At 44.4% G+C, this 19696-nt stretch overlaps 1 protein-coding gene across 13 annotated transcripts in view; it reads right to left on the reverse strand.

The window, feature by feature from the left end:
- The window catches only part of UNC79 (unc-79 homolog, NALCN channel complex subunit), a 205130-nt gene that overhangs the window by 9617 nt on the left and 175817 nt on the right, over positions 1 to 19696 (reverse strand). For 12 of the 13 annotated variants that reach the window (XM_084873274.1, XM_084873273.1, XM_084873267.1 and 9 more), the window contains 6 exons: positions 14400 to 14477; positions 9252 to 9341; positions 7051 to 7226; positions 5857 to 6043; positions 4003 to 4200; positions 2222 to 2299 (listed from right to left, as the gene is read on the reverse strand). In XM_084873274.1, coding sequence (XP_084729400.1) covers positions 2222 to 2299; positions 4003 to 4200; positions 5857 to 6043; positions 7051 to 7226; positions 9252 to 9341; positions 14400 to 14477 — 807 coding nt within the window. Of the gene's footprint in view, positions 1 to 2221; positions 2300 to 4002; positions 4201 to 5856; positions 6044 to 7050; positions 7227 to 9251; positions 9342 to 14399; positions 14478 to 19696 lie in introns of those variants that run through there. The other variant, XM_084873264.1, reaches the window with a different exon arrangement.

The raw sequence follows: 19696 nt of genomic DNA on the forward strand, positions 1-19696 counted from the left end.
GCCAGGGGGAGGGGACATGGGCAGTTGGCCGGCCTGCCTGCTGGTCAATTTACTAATATGCAAATTGTCCCCTCAGGAATTTGACTGACCAGGAGTTCAACTGCTCGATATGATGTGCACTGACCACTAGAGGTCGGTGCGGAACAAAAGAAGGCCCCAGCCAGCAGCCAGAAGGCCCTCACCAGCCCTGATCACCCTGATCACCGGCCAGGCCTAGGGACCCTACCGTGCACGGATTTTGTGCACCAGTCCTTTAGCATATTGATAAACTTGCTTAAATAGATCTGCTTTCTAATTTAGCTAAACTTTTTCCAGCCCAATGAAGCATCCCAACTTCTCTTTCAGGTTATTGACAGCAACACAGTAAATATAAACACAAAGCAGGTTATTACTGTAGATCACACAGGGAGAACAAAGAGTAAAATATTTAACTGCAGCAGTGTTTGACTATATTCTGCGCAGTGAGAAAACCTGAAGTCATTTTCAAGGCCCACCATTCCTTACTTCTTTTCAGTCAAGTTTCTAAACTTTCTAAATCTCTGTTTTATGGCTAATGAAAAGAAAATAGAATCCCACCAAGACTTCTATCTACCTACTCCAGGACTTCTGTGAGGATCAAATGAAATGAGGCATGGGAAAATGCTTCACAGACATTTGGTTAAAGTGTAAAATGTTTGAACCTGGCTATAAAACAAGTCGTGTTCCTGAGTTGAAGAAACTATAAGGAGGCTTGTCGCTAGGAAGAGGAAGCTAGGTGTTGCTATGTGACGTCATTACCCAGCGCCACTGCGACTGTTTCCTGGCTGGGCTGGGCTATGGGCCACATTTTGCACCATGGGGTCTCGACAGCATTGGCTGCGATTTGGTGGGCTATCGCTCCAGGGTGGTGGTGGGGCCTGTGTCCCACTTGGGGAAGCCGAGGGTTGCTTTGCCAGCGGCAGGTCCGCAATGCCGTTTCTTTGCAAACGGCCAGTGCACATCATGGCAGCTCCTGCCTTGAGCGTCTGCCCCATGGTTGGAGGGACACTCAGCGTATTAGCCTTTTTTTTTTTATGTAGATTCTAGAAAATGCACACTAACCTATACTGACAGAAAGCAGATTGGGAGTTACCTGGAGATGGGAAGGTGGCGTACAGGGAGTAGTGGAAGAGTAGAATTATAAACGGATGTGAGAAAACTTTAGGGAGTGATAAAGATGTTTGTTACCTTGATGGCGGTAATGGTTTCACAGGTGTAATATATGCTAAGACTTATCAACTGTATACCTTAAAGATGTATAGTTTACTGTATGTAAATTATACTTCAATAAAGCTGTGACAAATAAAATCAGGTATGATCATCCATCCAAATGTCGGTCGTAGTTTCCCTATAGAGTTGGCTTCTGCTATTGACTATCATTCAAACCAGCTACATTATAGTGTTCTATTAAGTCAAGTTTCCCCCCCCCCCCCCCCCCCCCCGCCCTCCCGAGAATGGGCTGCTTTTCTCCAGCATTATAGGAGTTAACTTGACAAGTGTCCTTCATTAAAGAAGGGAGTCAACCAAGGAGCAAAATAGCAAGTTATAAGGTTCCAAACTGATGCCCTGGGGGCTGTGGGGGGCTGATGAGGAGATAACAATACTGAGGCTGGGAGTAAAGAAAGAAGTCCTATAGGAAGAGGAAAGACGAAGAGGTGGAATGATAGGAGGGAAAGGAAAAGCGGAAATAAAAAGATAAAGTGAGTGAGAAATCAAGTTCTCCTTTCCTCTTTTATGCCACTGGTATGTTTCTCATGTCATTGGAGAGATGGTAAATGCTTAGATTACCTTCCTATACTGTCCAATGGTTTAGAATAGTAATATTGGAAACAAAATTAATTTATCTTAGAGAAAAATACCAGCTAACGAGTCAATCACAGACTATTTTCCTTCATTTTCTGGATATTTTGACAACAGGGGAGGTGAGGGTCGTTTTCAGATCAGCATTCCCAGTAACATTTTAATTGCTTGTGTTGCATGCAATCATGGCCCGACATATTTAACCCAATTAGAGTAGTTCACAGGGGTGGAATAAGAGGAAAAAAAATAACATGATAAGCATTTAGTGAAGCCTGAATCCTCCACCCCCAGCTCTGAGTATTGAAATTGAATCACTTTTTTCTTCTTCAGAAGATACATTCAAGTGAATCAACATGTGTTTTTTTAGCAGCAAGAAACTATAGCAATCGTAAGGTTTTCCTACCTTGACAAAAATGGTTGAATTGCATTCTTGCAATGCCTCCATTAAACTGATCACGTGGAGACACACCATTTCTACCATCTGAAACAAGAAACACCAACATCAATTACACTCCCAGGAACACAGAAACTGTGCAAACAGCAGCAGCCACAGGGCGCCCCGCCCTGTGCCCGGGAGGTCTGTCTGCACAGTGACCTCAGGGACCATAGGGAGTGGCGCTTGTCCTCCTCCAAAGCTTCAACCAGAAACTGAATTTTAAAAAATCCAGAGGCCTCCCAACCACCAAGCCTTCCTTCCTCTCGGGGCTGCCACGGAATTCGGGTATTGATCTCGCTAATCTGCTCTGTGATTCACACCAGAGGATCAATGGCCTCTGCTTCCTTCATGTCCAACCACAGAACCCTGGGCTCCGGCCCCTCTCCCCACCTCCCACTCCGTCCTCTCTCCAGGGCCGGCATCCGAGGAACGGTTTCCTTTGCCGCTTCTCTGTCTTTGAGTCTTTGTTCGCAATGGGAAAGGCAGTCATGCTTACGACAGTTCAAAAATACAGGAGCGACGCTATCCCTTGTGGAAAATGCCTAAGGCTGAGCTTTAAACGCTCCAGGGGGTTTTACCAGACTGGCTTTTTTTGCTTGAAAGAAATTTCCAGAATACAATTAATTCAAATCCATTCATAACATGGTTACAAAATTCACTGTGACATTTGGGTATCAAAAGAGCTTTGAAGGAGAGGTTAGTCAAGGCATCAAAAAACAAATGACAACAGAAGGAAACTTTGAATCTGTGGTTTAAGTCAGAAGTTTCCGATTTTTCTTCTGTAAAATGACAGAACAGAGGGTTTCACCCCCGAGTTCTGCAGTCTCGGGCACTATGATCCAATGTAATTATCTCCACTGCGGTCAGAACTGTCTGTGCACCTCAAACTCCACATCAACGTCCTTTCCACGGAACGAAAACATCTCTCCCCTGCTTTTTAATAACACCTGCTTTTCTAAAGAAAAGAACATGCTTTACTAAAGGAAACATATAATCTCCTTTCCAATTAGAACGAAAAGAAGATTTCTTAGACTAATTTTCATTCAAAAAGCCGTTTTGGGATGTCTGTTGTGGGCGGGGCGGTGTTGGGTTTCTGAGCCTGCTGGGTCCTTCCAGCCCTTACCCCTCACAGATATGAATGCCACCCAGACCCAAGACACGGGCAGCTTTCCCAGCCCAGAACCCTCTGCCAAAGCCATGAGCTGTGCACCCTACAACCTGGACCCATGAGGACTCATCCACGCATGTTCAGCGAAGTGGGCTCAAGCTGACCAGATCCCAGATGTTTTCCAGTAAGTTCGGAGCAGCCCCTCCCTTGGAGAACCATCTACCTTAAAGCGGAACAGGGTTTGAGGATTGGGGAGCTGAAATCCTTGGCGATAAGCTCTGAGTGGAATGAGCACATGTAGTTTCCTAATTTGCTACGGTTTTGTTTTGTTTTAAAATATGAATCCCTCTCCTAAACTTCTGAATGTACAGCACCAGCACAACTCTCAAAAGGAAAAGTTTCGTCTACATTTCCTTTGGCACTAGGCAGAGAGGACAAAACTTGGTTGTACTCAACGGCCTTGTTAATTCTGTTTTGTTTTTTATCCCAATTCTTATGCGAGTCGGACACCCAGTTTACCATGTAGACTCATCAATCCATTTCTATAATAATGCCCCTGAGATCTCGAAGGCGGGCGGAGTGAGGACTGGGAGTGGTTTACACATTGCGCGATTCCGGCCAAACTGCTTTGTGAGCTCACCACTTTGTTGTGGGCCATCAGCTGGAGAATGCTGGGCGTCACCCTGCTCCAGAACTCCAGCGCTGTCAGGATCGCGGTGAAGCTGAACTCATTCTGATTTTGGACATTTGTAGCCACAGCACTTTGTTCGCAGTACACGGTCCAGAGCTGAGCAAAGATAAACGCGTGGAAGAGGGAACACATGTGCAGCACGGAGGTCTGAGGAGGAAGGAGAGGAAGAGCGGTTAGCTCCTCGTGTGGGCTGGGCTGCCCCTCGGGGAACCCTCCCTCTGAGGCTTTGGCCTTCCAAGGAGCACAGCCAAAGCACAGCCCATCCAAGCGATCAGAGGCTGGAGGCTTAGCTCCAAGTTACAAATTCATGATCCATGGCCTCAGAACAAGCTGTGCTTCACCCGCCAGAGGAGACACCTGAGTGTACAGAGTAAATCTACCCACCCCCTTGCCCTTTAACAAAACGGACATTTTGCCCATCTTTAAACTACATGAGGAAGAATACTTGTCCTACCATTTCCTGAAATGCTTCCTCATTTGCAACACGGGGATGACAGTACCCTCCCCAAAGAGTTGTATGTAGCCGAAACCGGTTTGGCTCAGTGGATAGAGCGTCGGCCTGCGGGCTGGAAGGTCCCCGGTTCGATTCCAGTCAAGGGCATATACCTTGGTTGCAGGCACATCCCTGGTAGGGGGTGTGCAGGAGGCAGCTGATCGATGATTCTAACTCTCTATCCCTCTCTCTTCCTCTCTGTAAAAAATTCAATAAAATATATATATTTTTAAAAAGAGTTGTGGTTAGGAGTGCATGAGTTGATATATCTGGACACACTGCCCAGCACTGACTAATTACAGTCCTACTATTAGTAGTAATAATCACAGCAGCAGTATTCCTGCTGGCAGTAAGCACTGATGGAGCGGGAACCTACAGTGTCCCAGGCATGGTGCTAGACACTTTTCAAAAATCACCTCCCTAACTCTCAAACCACCCGCTCATCGATTTCACAGAGGAAAAGCCAGAGCTCAGAGAGGTTCGGTAACTTTTTCAAGGTCACAAAATTACAAAGTACCTCAGAATCACACACAGATCTGGGCTGAAGTATCAGGAACTGGCTGCCTTGTTTCTCCTGTCAACATCCCCCCGGTCATTGGACGGGGGGGGGGGGCTCTGTGTTGTCGCAGAGTCAGCTTGTCCTGGCCCAAACCGACCCTGACCTCCCAGAATTTGTCTAAGCTCTATGAAGGGGCCTTGGCTCCTCGGAGCTAATTAGCACCAATGCATCTCCTTTGCTTGGACTGGCTCAGGGCTGATGCCTGCCCTGTGTTTACTTTGTTCCCTGCAGCACGCCATTTGTCTCCACATTTACAAAGTTCCCCTGTGTAGGTGCTTCTGGTGTGTAACTTTAGTGAGTCCCCAACTGCCTTCTTATTTCCACGCTGCATCCCCTATTTCCCCAGAGATTTGAGTTGAAGAGATCGTGCATGAAGAATTAGGTAGAGTATACATTTTCCTCCGCTTCATATCTGGCTCTAAAAACCGATGGCAGAATTGTTATTGTATTTCTAGCCTCTCATTCCGCCTCATTATTTTTCAGACAGGGATGCCTAGGAAGCTGACTCTTGCTTGCCTCCATAATTTATCTTCATAAAAGTAAACCGAAAACAATTTAGGGGAAAGAAAAGAGAGTCTGGGAATTTAAACAACTTAAAATAAGGCATTAGCACAAAGTCACTTTCCTGATAGCCACAGGAGGGCCTGTGATAAGATGCATTTTCTTCTAAAAAAAAAAACAGTAATTGGCCGATAAGGGTTTCCATTAGCAATTTCGATGCATATGGCCTTGATCTCCAGGAGTCACTTACCTTTGATTGCTCTGGAAACCCGATCAGGATGACGATGAGGTGGTCCGCGATGTGGGAACCTGCATCCAGCGGAATGGGCAGGCAGGGGGAGGAGGCGTTCGGACACACGGCGTTGTGCGTGAGGGACCCCAGCAGCAGCCAGGACAGCAGCCGGATGTGGGAGACGCACTCGATGAACTCCTTCGGACTGTTGGAGAAGGAGGAAGCGTCCCGGGTGACTTTATGGTCTCTGTTCTGTTGGGTGCTCAACAAACGCTCATGGAGGGAAGGGATTCAAAGTGTGGTCTCGTAGGCGATTACATAAAACAAAACGCCAAGGTGACAGGGTGCCAACAAAATGGCGTATCCGTGGGTGGGGGTGGTGGGGTGGTGCTTGTTTCCCACTTGAATCCTGGGTCTCGGCTTCCTGAGCAAAGGGCAGCCTTTGGGGACACAGGGTTAAACACCCTTCTTCCCCAAGCCCACTGCCTTTCTGACCAGTAGTGTCTCTTTCTAGACTCTTTCCTGTCTTCTCATTAGAAAGTTGGACATCCCCACAGAGGGAAGGGAATAGAGAAGAATGTGAAACACACAAGCCCTCATTTTCCCGCTCTCCAATTACTTTCTCCTGCCCTCATCACCCCCCACTCCAAACCTTGCCTCCAGACGGGAAGTGAACCAGCGAAGTGGCAGGCTCAAGCCTGCCTGGGGTTCCCAAACAAACTACCCACGGGCACCTCTCTTCTTATCCTCCCTCAGAGGCAGGATCACGGTTCACAGCCCCCTTGCACTCTTAGTTCATCTCTGCTGTAGACCTTGTTCTGGCTACCATCTAAGCTCATTGAACACAGAAGCTGTGTAAGTGCTCAATAAATACCTATGGACTTTTTAATGAGCTGAAGAGTTAAAGGGATAAAGCGCCAAGTGTTCAGCCTCCCTCAGGGTGACTGAGGTTTTTGTGTGAAGGCAGTTCCTTTTACTGGCACCAGGTCAGGAGGTCCTCGAGCTCAAAAATGCTGCCAGGGTAGCCAGTAAGCACACAGGGTGTGTGTGTGTGTGTGTGTGTGTGTCTCAATTCCCATCTTTCCAACCAAGCCTATTCCATCCCCATGAACCTTCGGTCCATCACTTGTTCTCCCAAAGCTCAAGGAAGAAAGAAACTCAGGGTGCTTCCTGCCTTAGGTACCCTCGTCGCTGGAATGATTGGGGTCTTACCCTTGTTGCATTGCGGAAGGGGGATGATAGAGCCATGGCAGATAGCGAATAACAGCTTTGTTATCTCTGTGGTTGCCCCGGGAGATTTCCATGGCCGCGATCTGAGCCAGCCCCACTTTGAGATGTCCGCCGAAGGTATCTTCATGCAGAGGCTGGGAGCATGCCTTCATGTGGTTCTGCAAAACCAAACACTGTTTCGTGACTTGGGAAGAGCGCCTGAGACGTTCCAGGCCACTCACTGAAACGATGTGGCTATCATTTCCACGCCTCCTATCACCACTCCCAAGCATACGACCCATTGGAGCGTCAATGGCTTCCCGCTGTCCTTAGGATGAAGAAAAATAAATTCCTCTGCAAAACCTACAATGCCTGGGATGGCCTTGCTACTGCAGAGCTCTGCATCTTACCTCTTCCTCTTTGCGGTCCGGCTACAGTGGTTCCCTCCCATAACTGGCCTTCAGTCGTGCTGTTCTTGCTGCCTAACATATTGTTCCAGTCTCTCCTCACCTAATTAACTATTCATTGTTTGGTGTTTAGCCTACACGTCACTTCCTCCAGAAAGCCTTCCCTGACTTCCTCCCTGGCTAGGCCATATCATCCTATCAGAAGCTCTTAGGCCACTGTCTACCCCTTCTTCATGCGATTGTGAAAGTCACAATTTTACGTTAGTGTGTGTAAAATTTTCATTAAACTGGGTCTCCGCTACCAGACTATAAATTAAATTAGGCAGCTAATGTATTTGTTTTGGTTCATTGTTGCACCCTAAATGCTTAGAATCGTGCTAGGTACCGTATAGATGCTTATTACATATTTGTTAAGTTCATTCAGAAAAAAAATATCTTTGATCAGTGAGGCTTAGTGAGTGGAAAGAGGCCTGAACTGCAGTTGAGACCCAGGTTCTAGACCCATTCGTTCTGTCCTAGTCACATGACCTTAGATAAGCCATTTGCCATTTGACCTTTCTCATCTGTTTGCTCATACAAAGGCAAATCAGAGAGGTGGGTTATGTCTGCAGTTTCCGACCTTTTGATCATCATGGATTATTCTTTCTCTCTGTATTTTGAAAGTGGCTCTATAAAATGAGCTAAAAATATTTAGGTAACAATTGTCCCCGCTTCTTCGTACATGGAAGCCATTTAAGGGTAGGCAACCCGATTCGGCAATCAGTAACCAGCGTATGATCAAACGCTAGGGGAGCTTCCTTGGAAATGACTGGGCTTGGAGAGCCTGAGAAAGCACCGCTTTAAAGCCTGATCCTACTTTCCACTAGGATCTGCAGATCCATCGCTGTCCCGAGAAGCAGTTAGACTGTCTGAGCAGAGTCTGGCCACTGCGCTGGGTGATAAAGGGGCCATATTTTTAGCTGACGAGCTTCTGGCATGACTAGATCCTGTTTATCAAAGAGGAATCATTTGGTGCCAGATTGCAATCTGGCTGCTCACTGGGCCATGGTTAGAGTCTCTTCTGCCCTCTGTCCGGGGCCTGCCTCAAATCGCCAGGACTATCAATCTTTCAGTGGGCTCGTGGCAGGGAAGTGGACTTGCATCAGCAATTCATTGCACCCTGCAAAACCAGCGAGAAGCTCGACAAATTCACTGGGAACTTGTCCATCTGCTAATGACAGTTTGTCCTATCCCTTGTCTTTAATTATTTTCTGGAAGAAGATAGGTTCAATGCAGATAAAAACCATAAACGGCTTACGTTTGCACAATGTGTTACAGTTCACAAGTCTCTTCACCTGCATTATTTCACATTAAACCTTAGCAAAGGTAGGTATCATTAGGTTTGTTTTGCGAATGAGGAAACGGAGGCTCTAGGTAGTTAAATGAGGTGCAATTCGAATGGTTTGGGCGTCACTACAGTCTCAGGTCAGCCCAGACTCCACCACATAATATTAGTAGTGCGGCCTGGGCAAATTCCTGCCGCACTTCAGGCCTCGGTTTCTACATTTGTAAAATGGGGATCACACCTCCTTGGGGCACTGTGAGAACTGAATAAATGGCAAAAATAAAGCTATGTACATGGCCGATGACACGTAAACATCCTGTCCTTTCTCCTTTCGCTCTCTGCAGAGGCGGACTCAGTTCTTCAGCCTCCCGGGCATGGGAAGCATCCAGGTAACAGTGACTTCCCACCCGGCTGCTTACGTCTCTCAAACCGTGTCGTTAACCTAAGAGACGGGCACACGGAAGCGCGCTTACCTTCAGCTTGGTGAGCGTGTGCATGTCTGCCATGAAGTCCAGCACCTCGCTGATGGACTGCCGCACGCACTCCATGGCCGCCGTGCCACACTGAAACACAAGGACACACACCGCTGGGCGTGCGCTCAGAGTCACGCCTTCCTTTCTGCCCTGGCTGCCCTGACTGTCTCCCTCTGGTTTCACGCTATTTGCTAAACGAGCTGTTTCATTTTCTAGGTTTCTGACTCTCTCCAGTAACCTCAGCACAGTATGTGATTGTCCGCCCGGAGTTGGGACCAACATTGATGAAAGGCTTGTGGTGGCGAGCAAAGCAGCAGCCTATGGGAGACAGAGCGACATGCCTCTGTCCACTGGGAGATCTCGCTGGTTTTTGGTGGACTGTCTTTCAAGCAGCTGGTACATAGAGATTTAGTCTAGGTAAAGCCATTAGCATCAGTCTTCAGGACAGGAGTCACACTGAAACTACATTTTATCACTTTAGGGAGTCCTACCTATTCATAAAATATGTGACACCAAATTCCATCAGCAGAATCTTCACTTTCTCTATTAAAAACAAAAGGATAAAGCCCAGCCGGTGTGACTAAGTGGTTGAGCACCAACATGTGAACTAAGAGGTCATAGCTTGATTGCTAGTCAGGGCACATGCTTGGGTTGTGGGCTCAGTCCCCAGTTGGGGGAGTACAGAAGGCAGCCGATCAATGATCCTTTCTCATCACTGATGTTTCTCTCTCTTCCCCTCTCCCTTCTTCTCTGAAATCAATACAAAATTTTTTTAATTAATTAAATTTTTTAAAAAACACAAAAGTATATAAACAAATATTGTTTGCCGAAAGAGCCAGACTGTTTATATTCAAGTCAAGTCATTTCTAGCTCAATTCATACATGGCAGGTACACTATTGAGTAGATAAATGTATTACTGTTGTGTTCTTGCTAGGGATCTACACTAATAAAAGAGAAAGATGCAAATTGACCATACCTCTGCGGCACCCACCAGCCAATCAGGAAGAAATATGCAAATTAGAAGAACAAAGATGGTGGCGGCCCTGTAACTGCCCAGCTGCTCCAGGTGCAGAGCAGTGGGGAAGGACACCTGCTATGTGAGGGAGGGCAGGGGGCAAAGGAATCTACAGGAGAGGCACTCCAGCCACAGCAAAGACGAAGACAGCAGACTCCAGCTGGAGTCTGCAGTGAAGACTGAGACAGGAGACTCTGGCCAGAGTCTGCAGCAAAGGTGGAAGGCCTGGGTCCCGGGTGCCGGAGGAAAACTGGTACCGGAAGCCAGGGGAAGGAAGGCTTATTGCACGAATCTTCATGCAACGGGACTCTAGTGAATCAATAAACAAAAACAATGGCCATCTTCCCCAGATGCCAGCAGCACGTTTGGGAGGTTTTAGGAAAAGAAAGCATACTTGTGCTTCAGGTTAGTAAATGGCATCAGCCTACTCTCTCGGGGCAAGGCAGTGAATTTGGGATTCTAAGCAGAGAAAAGGAAAATGAGCAGACAGGCTGCTACATCAAAGCTGCATGAGAGAACCCACAGGCTGGGCTTACTGCGGATCAAAAGCAGGCCGTCTTTGAGGCCATCTGAATGCTGTGCTCAGGCCTTTCTCGGCTTCCTTTAGGAAAATGGGGAACATTATACATTTAACTAGCTCACCCAGTCAGAAACCATTTTCCCATATTCATGTACATCTGCCCAGCCCTGAACTGTTTCACCTCTTCTCTCCTCTGGGATGTTACGCCTGCCAGTCCCGCTGACAGGATAATAAACAGGAGAAGAAGGTCACTGGCAGTTCCGCAGGAGAATTCTCCAAGCGTTTCATATGCGTTAAGGTTTTCTTCTTTTCATTTAAATCAAGTGGAGGAATTATAAAAGGTTATTGTGCCCCTGCTTTTGCAATATTAATCCTTTAATGCAAGAAAGGATTTCCCCCCAATTTATTCCATTTTCTCTGACCTTTCACATGTCATGCAAACAGGAGCACACACTTGGCATGTCTTGAAAGGGATTTGTTTCTTTCATAGGCAATATTTTGTTCCTTCTCAAGTAAGCAAATGTCACAGAAAATAACTACTAGGAGCGGTATTTAATATTTGTCTTTTAAGTTTAAATTGAAAAAAAAAAATGAGAGCAAAGACTTTACTATTACTCAGTTATGTTTGCTCCAGAGACCAGCAACTACATCTAATAAAAGCCTTAAAATACACTTTATAGTCAGGATAATCTTAGTGAGCTATATATACTTATAAAACAAAGCATATTAATTTTCACACACACCCCCTTTTTAAAAAATATATATTTTATTGATTTTGTACAGAGAGGAAGGGAGAGAGATAGATAGTTAGAAACATCGATGAGAGAGTCATCGATCAGCTGCCTCTTGCACACTCCCTACTGGGGATGTGTCCGCAACCAAGGTACATGCCCTTGACTGGAATCGAACCCGGGACCCTTCAGTCCCCAAGCCAACGCTCTATCCATTGAGCCAAACCGGTCTCGGCAACACACCCCTTTTGTTTTAATCTGCAAAAAATCAGTATAACCTTAGGTGTGTTATTTAAAAAGAAAACCCACTAAGAGTCACATTCTACTTGCTTTAGAAGGCCTATGTTTATTTCAATAGGAAAACTAATGATAAAGGTGTTGAATACATACTCTAACCCCGTGGTCGGCAAACTCATTAGCCAGCAGAGCCAAATATCAACAGTACAACGATTGAAATTTCTTTTGAGAGCCACATTTTTTAAACTTAAACTTCTTCTAATGCTACTTCTTCAAAATAGACTCGCCCAGGCCGTGGTATTTTGTGGAAGAGCCACACTTACGGGGCCAAAGAACTGCATGTGGCTCACGAGCCGCAGTTTGCCAACCTTGGCTCTAACCCAAAAACATGAATTGAATCATATCCAATTCATCCTTTAAACTTATGTCTGATTTTAAAGTTAATTTGCTTAAATTGTAAAAGTAACATGTGCAATGTAGAAAAGTTGAAAAATACAAATTAGTAAAAAGAAAAAAAAATCACTATAACCCTAATTCTTGTACTTTGCCTGTGAGACAGCCACTGTGACTGAGTCCTTCCAAGTTATTTCCAGTGCATATGGCATACACACATACATACAATATTTATAAGGCTGAAGTTGTTTTCTAACTTGCTTTTGTATTAAATCTATCATTTTCCAGTTGATTAAATATCCTTTGAAAACTTGATTTGGTAGCCACATAATAGTGTATCTTGTAGATACACCTTATTTTATTTAAACAAAACCCTAATGTTGGACATCCTATATAATAAAAGGCTAATATGCAAATCAACCAAATGGTAGCACAACTGATCTCTATGACATGCACTGACCACTAGGGGGCAGACGCTCAATGCAGGAGCTGTCCCCTGATGGTCAGTGCACTCCCACAGGGGGAGCACCTCTCAGCCAGAAGCCAAACTCACAGCTGGCGAGCGCAGCAGCAGTGGTGGGAGCCTTTCCCACCTCCGCAGTAGCGCTAAGTATGCCCCGCCACCAGGGAGTGGGCCTAAGCCAGCAGCCAGACATCCCCCAAGAGCTCCTGGACTGCGAGCACAAGTTTCATACACAGGGCCTCTAGTGAATTATATTTCCATATATTTGCTGTATTAAATGTTGCTTTAATAAATACACTTGTATAAATTCTTTATGTACACATATAAGCATTTTCTCAAACATATTTACAGAAGTAAGCAGTCAAACTGTTCTTCAGCAAGCCACCTGAATACTTGGTTGTACCATTTTTCATGACCACCAGGAGCTTATAAGAATGTTTGTTTCACTTCATCATCAATACCTTTATTCATTAAGAAAAACCTACTGATTTGCTAGCTGATTTTAATTTTTATATTTTTACTATCCTAATATTTTGTATTAATTTACAGTTCACTAATGGCTAGTGAGGTAAAAGGTACATTTTAAATTGACTTATTGGTCATTGGAAAGTGTTCTATATGTGGCTCCTACAACTATTTTTTGTTGTTGTTATTGAAATAGTTTGTCTTTTACTTGTGGATTCCAATAACCCTATGATATATTAAGGATATTATTTTTAAGCTATAATATCACATAGGTAGCAAATACTGAGTTTTAAAGAACTAAACACTATGCCAACCAGTGAGTGTGCAACAGAGACTGGCTAGCTACTCACAGAACCATTTCTCCTCTGGCCCATGAAAACCTTCTGTGTGCCATATTCTCTTCTCCCAACCACCAGCTGATTGCAGAGGACTGCACAGAGTGGAAGGAACCTGACCCCTACGTGTTCACATGTAGTCCTCCTCCCTCTACTAATCATGATACCCGCTTTAACTTCACACAAGCAAACAATGAACTTTGTGTGCTGAGTCACTGAGCATTGGCATTTTATCTCATAGCATTACCCTAATTACTATGAAGAACTCTTGAAAAAAACATAGTCAAGTAATTATATCTTTATTGATCTTTTAGAGAGAAAGTAAGAGGGAGAGAGAGAGGAACATCGATATGAGAGAGAAGCATCAATTGGTTGCCTTCCATATGCACCCTGACTGGGGATCAAACCAACAACCTAGGTATGTGTCCTGACCGAAAATCAAACCCGCAACATTCTTGGGACAGCACTCCAACCAACTGAGCCACACTGTCAATGCCAAACCTAGTCTTCAAATCTAGTAATTCTTTTTCTCTCCTTAACTAGCTGCTTCAATTTTACTCATGTTTCCTGGAATTAAATGTTCCCAAGGGCTGAAATTAATTTAAATTTTCACTAGTGCTCTTTTTATTTTCTTTTTTAGATTTGTACAGAGAGGAAGGGAGAGAGATAGAGAGTTAGAAACATCGATGAGAGAGAGTCATCGATCAGCTGACTCTTGCACACCCCTACTGGGGATGTGCCCACAACCAAGGTACATGCCCTTGACCGGAATCGAACCCGGGACCTTTCAGTTCCCAAGCCGACGCTCTATCCATTGAGCCAAACCTGTTTCGGCACTAGTGCTCTTTTTAAAAAGACGCTAATAGTTTTCAATTTTACAGTGTTTGTTCTATCAAAGTGTACCAGGACACAGGCCAAAAACACCTCTTTGCTAACTGAGGAAAGGAGAAAACATAAAGCACAGACAATTAGTTCAGTGGGGACTTACTCCAGGTACAGAGGCGATCATCTGCTTGCTCAGGATCGTCGACTCAGCTAGTTTGGTTCCAGCATCTGCACAAATAAACTAATAAGAAATTGAGAGGATAATTACTTTTAAGGGCATTTGGACAGTAATAAGTAGTTTATCATTTTATTAACTTGGCTTAAATTCATTAGTGTTTACTCCCGTGACAATCTGCCCTGGATTCATGGTACTTGCTAATCATGACAGCTGATTCCTACGAGAAATTCGGAATCCTTGTACTGAGATGAACACACTGATTCTTACTTTACCCAGCCAGCTCAGTGGCACTGGAAACGTGCATTTGGACAAGGAAGAAAGAAAAGCAGTCAGCATTATCAGGTCAATTCCGACATGACTCTATTTCTTCTTCAGCACTCTTGACAGTTACTGAACTTTCATAGGTTTTTCCAGACTTCTACCATTGTATTGTACATTGAGAATGAAAACAGAAAAACAATGAACCTCAGAGTGAGGATTCTAGCTGTTTCTTCCCCTCCAACTCCCCTGGGTATCTGGTCTTCCTTACCCCACTTCGTTCATGCCTCTCTGTGCTGACAAGGGCTCCCATGCCTGCTGTGTCCCACAGGACTTCCACGTGCTTCCATTGTGGTAGTCATGACATGAGATTGCAATGACCTCTGGGTCTATTTCTTCACCTGCCGGGAGCTCTGTGAGAGCACAGCCTCGATGCACCTCGTCCCAGTACTGGACTTGTCCTCACTTCTCAGAAGGCCTCAGCAAAAGTTGGTGAAATGAAGTGATTCATCAATTATGGACAACTGAGATCATGATGAGGATGGATTTGCCAGATTATAATCTAATTTCCTTCTTTTACAGATGCTAGGTGTACCGGTTAATAATGGCAGATTTTGTAATCAAAGAAAACATGATAATTTCAAGAGAAACATCAAAAGTGTTTTATTAAAAGTAATGTCCATTGCTAGCTACACATCTCCCCCAATAAAAGGTAATTTGTGGATACCGTCCCAATAGAACTATTCTTGTTTTGAGGCAAACCATTCAGAGTTCACATCTTCGTACGTTTTGAAGTGCTGCTCAGAAAGTGTGTATGCCATTGATCAGAACAAGTGGTAATCTGAAGGAGCAGGGAATGGTGAATATGGTGGGTGGGTTAATACTTCCCAGGCAAGATCTGTTAACATGTCTTTAACTGGTTTTGAAGTGTGTGATGGTGCATTATAATGAAGCAAAATTACTTTACTGTGTCTTCTGGCACATTCCGGTCGTTTCATGATCACAGTGTGGTTCAAATTGATTATATGTTGTCAGTAGTGATCAGTATTAATGGTGTCACCTGATTTTAGAAGCTCATAGTACACCACACCTTCCTGATACCACCAAACACAGAGCATTGTCTTCTTTCCGAAGCAATTTTTGCCTTGCAGTCCATGTTGACAGTTAACCTGGATCAACCCATCATTTTGTGGGTTTGGGATTCTCAAAATAAATCTTTTCATCGTCAGTCACAATTTGGTGCAAAAAAGGCTTTCCTTTGTGCCATTGAAACAACATTTTACTGATGACTTTTTGGTTTTCCATTTGTCTTTCATTCAGTTGTTGTGACACCCATTTTCCTTCCTTTAAAATCTTTCCCATTGCTTGTAAATGTTCAGAAATTGTTTGCTGAGCAATGTTTAATCTTCCTGCAAGTTGTTTTTGAGTTTGGCATGCATCTTCATCCAATAATGCTTGTAATTGTTGGTCTTCAAACTTTTTCAGTTAACCTGGACATTCTTTGTCTTTCACATCGAAATCATCATTTTAAAAGTGTTTAAACCAGTGTGCACAAGTATCTTGAGATGGAGCATAAGCTTCCTGAAGTAAACAATAACTTTTTCTTCAAAATAAAGTAATGAATTAAAACTTCCTGCAAATGCTCTTTTTTTGGCACAAAATTTGGCATTTTTAAGAGTAAAAATATCTATGATGTTAACACCTTCAGCAAATTTGACATATGAGGTTTTTAAGCTTGCTGTCAATACAACAAAATAGTATACATATCAAATTACATATGTATCAACATATGTGTAATGCCATCTATTGAAAAATATCTGCATTATTAACTGGTACACCTAGTATTTACAGATATTTACCACTTAATGCAACACCCAATTATCTACACTAATTAAAGAGTAAGATGTGAATTGACCGTACCTTTGCAAAACCCACTAGTCAATCAGGACTGAGTATGCAAATTTACCCAACAAAGATGGCAGGTTAATTTGCATGCTCAGGTGCAAGTGTTCTGCACTGCCGCAGCTGCTCCAGGCCTCTGGGCAGTGTGGGAAGGCAGAAAGGCAGCCCTGGGCTGGGGCAAAAAGATGGCTCCGGCCAGAGCGAAGGTGGTGCTGGCAGCCAGGGGAAGGAAGGCCCATTCTTGCACAAATATTCGTGCGTCGGGCCTCTAGTTTATTAATGGTTTTAGGGAGAAGGTCAAACATGAAGCCCATTGAGTTTGCTATGAGTTTGCTTTTATTTCCTGGACAGTTTCTCTCTCCTGGTCTCTTCCCAGTGGCCCCAACCACTGTGGGATCCAAAGCTGCTGCTATGCAGAGTCCAGAGGCTGGGACAGAAGCTCTGGCAATGACAGCACCTCCTAATTCATTTCACTCTCACACTGAAAGAGCACAGAAGAAGTAGGTGGGCCGAGGCAATGAGATGAGCTCCGCTTGGCAGGCTCAGACCTTGTCTAACAGGAGAGAGGTAATATGGGACAGGGTGGTAGAGAAAATCCCAAGGAGGCCGGATGAGGAACAGTAGCCAGCACATGCACACTAACCAGGGGCCGTGATCAAAGCATTATAACAGGTGGCAGGTTTGGGCTAACAAGGAAAAGCTATAAATCAAAGGCCTTCTGAGGTCAAGAAGCCCGTAGACTTCTTGGCCAAGGCCACCAGCTGGTCTTCATGTGCTCCTCCACGAAAGGTGCTTCCGTGCAGGTGACTGAGCAGGGAGGAGGAGACAGCAGGCAGAGCTGTCTCTGAAAGCTGCATGGCAGGTGTGGACACACATTTCCACACTCACATTCTGTCATTTCTTCTTGCCTCAAATACAGTTACAGAAAATTGAAGAATCGTCTTGGCTGGCAACTCCGAATCTGGCAAAGAAAGTGCCAGCTAGTAACACCCAGGGAAAACCTAAAATTTTCCATTATTTTATTCAGGAATGCTTACGTCTGCTCTTCTAACTTGGGCTTATTTCTAATACAAGGAAAAGTAAATAAATCAGGACTTAAAAAAAAAAAAAAAAAAAAAAAAAGTAAAGCCTATACCTTTGGCCAAAACCTGTAAGGAAAAAAATCTGACAGAGTATAGGATGAGAAGAAGGAGCTCCTAAAATCCTGACAGCTAGTTTTCTGCATAAAACTTATTTACAAAAGCTCTCTGAGTCTGCAATCTAAGACAAACTACTTAGAAATAAGTTCCCAAACCTCTGCCAGGACACCAACATTTGAACGAATTTCTTTAAAACAGAAACAAGGGACTGCACAGCGAATGGAGGCGAAGGGCAAGACAGAAGTGTGAGGAAAGGGAGCCCAGGTTGAGGAGAGTCCCTGGGCGGAATAGAGCCCTCAGCCCCGAAAGCATGCTTTCCAGCCTGGCTGTGCCCTCGAGGGAAGACGAGATTTGTGAAGAACCAAAACGTCCACCTTCTCGATCTCCAGCACCAGAAGCCTCTCTTCCCTACAAAGCGGAAGGAGTGGCATCATGGAAGTATGTTGTCAGCCATAGAGGCTCAAGGTCTGAGGCCAAATTCAAATGCCCGATCTGTGATCTCTTGGAAGTCAAAATTAATTAAAAATCACTCTAAACGTTATGGAGGTCTGCAGAGAGTCTGCTATGTTAAAGGGTATAAAAGTGCATAAGCCTGAAATCATCTACTATTTATTTTTTTTAATCCAAGCATCTTAATCCAGTGCAATTTAACATGATAGGCAAGACTAAGGAAAATTTTCTCTCTCCCTTTCATATAGCTGCCAACCAGGAACTGAAAAACGCCGTTTAATTTTATAGAATTGCTCAAAGTATAAAGATGTAACTAAAGGCAGGGAGGGAAGGATGACTACCATACAAGGAAGAATTTTATACTTTCAGGTAGAGACAGGCACGCCAGCACCCATACAAAAGAGCACAGAAGAAACGCAGTATCCATTATGTGTCATTACTAAATTCACGATCAAAATGAGACTCAAAATAGTACCTCCACCTCTCATCCCAGAGAGTGATCAGACTGTTAGTAACTCAGCGAACATTAATAACCCCCTGCATACACCTGTGCATTAAAAACAGCAGCGTGCCCCTGCCACTTCTTTGTCCTCCAGCCCACAACTAACCTATCTTTGCAAGAAAACCTTTCACCCACACGATTTCTCACACGCTAACATGCAGGTATATCCCACACAGTGGGTGTGTTATATGCAAATTAGCAGAATGTCTATTCTTGACATATAATGGGAGCTGAGGACGTTCTTTTGGATGTGAGCTTCTTCTGTAGCCTTAGAGTGGCTCTTAGCAGGCTACCCCTCTATTATGGAAACTCGGCTTTAATCCGTCTTGAGAACACGTACAATGGCATCTGACACAAAGGAGCTACAGCAGACCCGCAGAAAAGAAAACACTGCAGGTGAGAGCAGATCTGAGCTAAAACAGTAAGACAAAGCCTTGGTCCACAGAGCACAACAATCACACCCTGATGGTTGCCATTTTAGATTCTGAAGAATACATACAATTTTTTCTATTTTGCAAACTATTTCCTGTTTTCATGCCTCTTTTTCTTAAAAAAGAAAAAAAAAATCCACTTGCACATCCAAAGTCGCCTGATTTCATATGTAAGTAAAAACAAGTGACAGGAGTCACGGCTGGACAGCCACTGTAGCGGGCTGGGAAGTTCCCATGAACCCTGCCTCCGGGAAGAAATCCTAGGAATTAACAAACAGGTTGGTCACTGTCTTGAAATGTTTAGAACTTGGGTGGCCTCATATTCCTCGGGTAAGTGTTCCATTGCTCTTTATGGGGATGCTCACCAAGAGAGTATTGAGTATTTGGTAATCAACAAAGGCACAGTCCATGTATGAGAGACTAGAAACAGCTTTATCTCTAGCAACTCATCCATTGTCTAAGTCATTAACTCAAGAGGAAGAGGAAACACTGGTGTTCTCCAGGTGGCTGAAAGAATGAAGGGCAAATCCAAGGTCTGAGGGTCTGTCTTCTCACTAATGGGGCCGCTGGCATGTATGACAGCTCCCCAGGGGAGGTTTT

The sequence above is a fragment of the Pipistrellus hanaki genome (genome assembly GCF_964339955.1).
Source record: "Pipistrellus hanaki genome assembly, chromosome: 1".
NCBI lineage: Eukaryota > Metazoa > Chordata > Mammalia > Chiroptera > Vespertilionidae > Pipistrellus > Pipistrellus hanaki.